Genomic DNA, 5,616 nt, shown 5'->3' on the forward strand with positions numbered 1-5,616 from the left:
CAACGCCAACAGTTGTGAGACAAATATTTTATTACTCTGTAATACTATGACGTCATTAATAAATGGATAAGGTCATATCTTCTCTAACAGCTGAACCCTCCTGATAAGAAGGATGTGGAAGAAATATAACTCAATCCACGTTACCCGCATAAACACTGATCAAAGCCACATTTATCAATGTGTTCCAATCCCATTTAACAACGTTTTCCAGCTAATCACATACATTTCACGTTAACGTTTCTCTTCATGTGATCAAACTTAAGTATGCATGTTAGGAAGTGTTGAAAGTGATCGGCGTTGTTGTCAGTTACAGCCTACACGCATACGTGAACAACTCGGCCAAGTCAATATTTGTTGAATCAGCTGAATGGAAAGTTATCTGTTTAACCAAGTTGTGTACGAACTTCTACATGTACATGTGCGTTTTGACAATATGAACGTTTTGAACTCAAAATGGGACAGCGATCTTCTTTAAATTTCATTACAGCTATCAGATGAAGGAAATAAATCTTATTTGTTGCAATCTCATATGGTTTTAAATTTTGTAATAAACTACGCATAACATATAAGACAACATACAACTTTATAGATAACAACTTCTGGTATAAATGCAATAACCCAGAAGGTGTTATCCATAAAGTAACACTTTTGTATGCAAGTTGTATGTTTTCCTATTTACTCACCAACTTCAAACATACGTGAAAATTAGCTACGCCTTTTTTCAACACGAAAACACGCGGTCATGCATAATTATGCATGAATAGTAGCTTGTTGATAAGAACCATCAGTGTATTGCTGCATCAGTCACGACAGTTGTATCAATCTAGGATAGCGTCATGGCATCAGCTTGGGTGACTGCCTTTATCTGCTTTGTTGCCCTTGGTGTAGACAGAAGTACGTCAAGTAAGTATGAATGTTTTAAACTGAAGTTAACATTTGATTTATGCGTTCAGAATGTAGATTAGCTCTATCTGTCAGATTTATATATTTTAAACTCGCTTTATGGGGTGTATGAGACGTTAATGACTGTTTGGGGTGTTTCGACACAAGAATGAATTATGCATTCACTCGTAATTGGTGATTTAAAAAAAGTATAATTGTTTGTTCAACTGTGTCTGGAAGACATAAATCAATAGTATGTTTACACATAGTCCTTTCCGAGAGGACACAATCAAGGTCACGTGACTCTCAAAAACTGGTCATAGTTGTGGGGTTTCTTTTATTCGATAAATCACATACATTGATGAATTTATTATGAAGACATTCATATGTAAACAAACTATAGGTAAAAGCAGACAATACTGACGTGCCACATTATATTGCCTAACACTGGCTCATTTATAGAACAGTATATAGGTTTAATACCTTACCGGAACGGTCATTATCATAAAAAAACATATAGGCTACATGCTTTTGACCAATATGGACTGTGTGATTTCTGTGTTAAACATAAATGTTAATGTGCAATTTATACCTGAAACAAAAATATATTATTGTAGACACGTTTAAAACTGAGACAATTCAATCACCAGACAAACCGGTCAGAATTTAGCTGACTGGATCAACCCAATGTAATTTGATATATAAAACCCGTCACAGGGATATTCCTATATGTGTTTCCAATATGTAATTCACTGGCAGTGCATGTATTTACATGAAGCCAACCTCGGTGAAACATGATCGCAATATGGTTATATGTTGTTATTATTTTTTTCTACAGGCATATTGGCAGCATTGTATTTTCTGTAATTCAATTCATTTCAGAGATTGTGGCAATGGATTACGGTCATTCCGATATAAATAATTAGTCATATTTCATAAATTATAAAATGTCCTCCACCTGTCTACTGTATTTTGTATCTTACGTCAATGTCAGAATGTTGAGATCTGATTGTTTCACGTGATCATGCTAAAATACTACATATCTCATGGGAGGGAAAGACATATTTAAGCGGTAGAATTTATACCTTGTATATACCCCGCCACGAAGGAAATTGCATTTGGATTTTGTTAGCAAGGCAATAAATCTTTTGGAATTATTTAGCAAGGCAATAAATCGTTTGGAATTTATTAGCAAGGCATTAAATCGTTTGCACTCTGCTACAAAACAAAAGGCTGCACGTTGTGTAAGAGTGAATGAAAGCCACGTGACACAGTACAAATTTACATCAACAGCTCGAACAACTGCTTCTCTCTTAGTTTTCAGTTTGCTTAAATCATCTTTTTTCAATAGCAGGGTGATTGAGATTGTTAAATCTTATCGGCAATAATTTGGTTACAATGACAGATTGAAACATGTCTGCAAGATAAATTCGTAGCAGTATCACACGAAGTAAATTTGGTTTTGTGCGTCAACGCGTCCACACATAACACCACATATACCCCGATTGATACTGATGCGGCTTACATTGAAAACTTTACAAGGCCTTGAACGTTGTAACCCTGATCAAACACGTTTTGAGCAATAGTCGCATGACGCATTTTGAAAACTTCGTGACAAAAGGATGCTCTGTTGTACCCCAAAAGCTGTGACAGACACCAAAGGCTAGCTAGGCTGGACTACTGCTGCCGCTGGGGATGCCTACATCAAACATAAATGTTTTATCCTCAAATTTCACATATACGTTATCAATGATGACGTCCCCTGTTTCGCGTATTGTTTTCTCAGTAAGCTTCAGATGACATTTGCTTCGATTACTAATTCAACATGTATAACATATAAACAAATCAAGATCTAATATTGTTTGTTTCTGTTGAAGGGTATGTTTTTATTTTAGGTCTCGAAACTGGGTTATATTTCAAGGCCTACCTTTCACAAAGCAGACGATTTGGAATGGGAAGCACGGTGATATTTGATAAGGTGGAAGGCACAAATGGTCATGGATACAACCCAACATCTGGAGTGTTTCGTGCTCCTGTTTCAGGTACCGGACATTTGATCATATCAGGGGGAACGGGTGGCCCAGTCGTCCATCGGGCACGTCAGAAACCTGTGATTGTGGGTTCGAATCCTGGTTCGCCCCGATTATGTTTCTAGGTTTGTCAGCACCATACCCGTGCTAGTGTGTTTCATCGAAGTGGTTAACGTCTGAGACCTGCATTACTTCGGGCTTTCCTCCCACATTAAGCTGACACGCTGTGATATAACTGGAATACTGTTAAAAGCGGCGTTAAACCCATCACTCTCATAGCATTTGTTCACCTTTGTGATAAAAGAGTAACCCTATACTCCAAAACGTTGTGTTCCTCATAATAAAGAAGTTGACATCCATAAGTTCTCTTCCTTGAACCAGGGTATGGTTTTATTTTGAACCGCAACTCTCTTTTTGGCCTCATGTTACAATATGCATATTTGAGTAATATAATGCTTTACTCTGTGGCTAACTGTCAGATCATCAATGTTTTCTGTCATAAATTGTAGACCATCTGTTGCCTTCATAGTGATGATATTTTAATTTAGTATAACGATTATAAAGTTTTATATCAGTGTAGCATTGATCAATCATTTATAAAAAAAATTATTGTATGTTTATGAACTGACGTTGACTAACATCTAGTCTCTGAAATGAACAATTTTTACAGAAGAAAGGTTATAGATAATAGGTATTACATATCATACTTTGTGCAAAGAGAATTTCTACATTTTTGAAACTGCAGTAATCTAAACTGGCCAAATATTTTAGACTTGCATGGGCTATTGGATATATTTGATTTAGGGCTGGAACGAATCCAAATTCAGTACCCGGGTACCCACCCCCTTATTACCCGACCCTACCTGGGTACCAACTGTACGTCTCAGGAGACGTCTCAAAAAGTCCGATTGGGAACATTTTTATAATAGCCTTGGCAAAAGGTTTTTAGATACATGTATTAAACAATCTGGTCATCCATACACTGAAGTTAAATGAAGTTATATCTTTATTCAACCATGTGAAAAATCAGAAGGAATGGGTGCATAGTCAGAAAAAAATGCGAACATTAGTGACTTGTAGTGTAACCATAGAGTGTCAATAAACAATATATCACGTGATTAACCACGGGTGCGGGTAGTCCTGTGGGTACCCGGGTCCTGCTCAGTACCCACCTAACCCAGGTAACCGAGTTACCCGTCCCAGCCCTAATTTGTTTCGGGTTCGGTATGACAGACCGTGATTGAGGCACGGATAACAAACTGTCCCAAGTAAAACTGAACAGTTAATGTTGACACTTTGGCAAAGGTTGTGGAATTAGAAGTAGCAGGTTTGGTGATTTTGTTTAAAGGTGGAGACACAACTCTTAAAATATTTTTGTCCAAAGTTTGCATTTATTAACTCTCTCTTAAGCCTTTTTATGCTGTCTTTCATATGTTTTATCTAGGTGTTTGCATACAGAGGTGTCAAGCAGTTCATAATTATTTACATCACACGGACAAAAGAGTCCATAACTGCAAGCAAAAGATTCAAGAGAAATTTTAAATGAATCAAATAATCTGAAATAATATCTCTCAGTCAGACAGATTTACCCGCAAAACTTAATAAGCTTAGATATCTACTGTTTTGCTGGTCCGGGTACTTTATAGGTGTCCAGAACGTCATGTTTGATGAAGTGAGTGAGTGAGTATGGTTTTACGCCGCTTTTAGCAATATTCCAGCAATATCACGGCGGGAGACACAGGAAATGGGCTTCACACATTGTAGCCATGTCGGGAATCGAACCCGGGTCTTCGGCGTGATGAGCGAACGCTTTAACCACTAGGCTACCCGACCGCACCTGTTTGATGAAAGAGCCACCACGAATGTCTGACATGGCTGTGTGTCATTATGTCCCGACGACTTTCACCGATAGTTGACTTCCCTAAGTCCCTTATGCTGGATAACATGTTACTGGCGCGATCTGATGGAGACTGACGCCAAACACATTTGATGAGGATGAGTCTCAGAAGGCAAAGGTCACTGTAGAACATACGTGGATATAGATTCTTTCTGGATACGTCACATCTACCTGAGTAATTTTCAAGTGTATGTTTTAGATTGCTATAGCTTGTGTTTATCACAGATTATATTTTGTGTTTACAGGAACATATCTATTCGCATTCAATATTGAGATTTTTGAAGACGGATGGTCAGATTTTGCCATATTCAATGAAGGCAAGGTTGAATCAAGGATGGCAGTACGAAACCGAGGAACATGCTCAATGGTGGTAACAACCTCTGTCAGGAGAGGGAGCCATGTCAGAGTGGGGAAGATCTGGGATAAAGGGAAAAATAGTCCTATCAGACATGATATGTTTACTGTGTTCTCTGGTCACCTTGTCCACGCTAACAAGCAATAGGCATTTCCTGACATTTATTAAAATGTGTCAATCCTGTCTTCACGTTTGTTGTTTTGTACATTGTCTCAACATATATAGAAGCAAATGCATGACATTAATTCTTAATTCGTTGAACACAGAGATTTAGAGAACAGTGAAACCCAATTCGGCTGGACCAGAGTTCGTCCTTCCCGAACACAGAGGGACAATATCATTTACCCCTTACTCGTCGATCTGGAAATGGCTTTATCCCTACAAATTCACTGGTGACGGTACCTTACGAATTTCGAAAGTTTCCCTGTATTTAAAATGTATGAATCCGCATA

General features: G+C 37.9%; 1 protein-coding gene across 1 annotated transcript; it reads left to right on the forward strand.

Annotated features, from left to right (window-relative positions):
- The first annotated feature begins 813 nt into the window (after positions 1-813).
- On the forward strand, positions 814-5,334 carry LOC139466106 (uncharacterized). Its single transcript, XM_071248124.1, has 3 exons — positions 814-903; positions 2,778-2,924; positions 5,055-5,334. Exons 1-3 carry the CDS (start codon positions 837-839, stop codon positions 5,309-5,311), a joined length of 471 nt encoding a protein of 156 aa, XP_071104225.1. The 5' UTR covers positions 814-836; the 3' UTR covers positions 5,312-5,334.
- The last annotated feature ends 282 nt before the right edge of the window (positions 5,335-5,616 follow it).

Source organism: Haliotis cracherodii, unplaced genomic scaffold (assembly GCF_022045235.1).
Source record: "Haliotis cracherodii isolate W230 unplaced genomic scaffold, xgHalCrac1.p SCAF_18, whole genome shotgun sequence".
NCBI lineage: Eukaryota > Metazoa > Mollusca > Gastropoda > Lepetellida > Haliotidae > Haliotis > Haliotis cracherodii.

Coding starts and splice junctions, on each gene's coding strand:
- LOC139466106 (XM_071248124.1), top strand. CDS start 837: ATGGCATCAGCTTGGGTGACTGCCTTTATCTGCTTTGTTGCCCTTGGT. Junction 904..2,777: donor TGTAGACAGAAGTACGTCAA/GTAAGTATGAAT, acceptor TTTTTATTTTAG/GTCTCGAAACTGGGTTATAT. Junction 2,925..5,054: donor GTTTCGTGCTCCTGTTTCAG/GTACCGGACATT, acceptor TTGTGTTTACAG/GAACATATCTATTCGCATTC.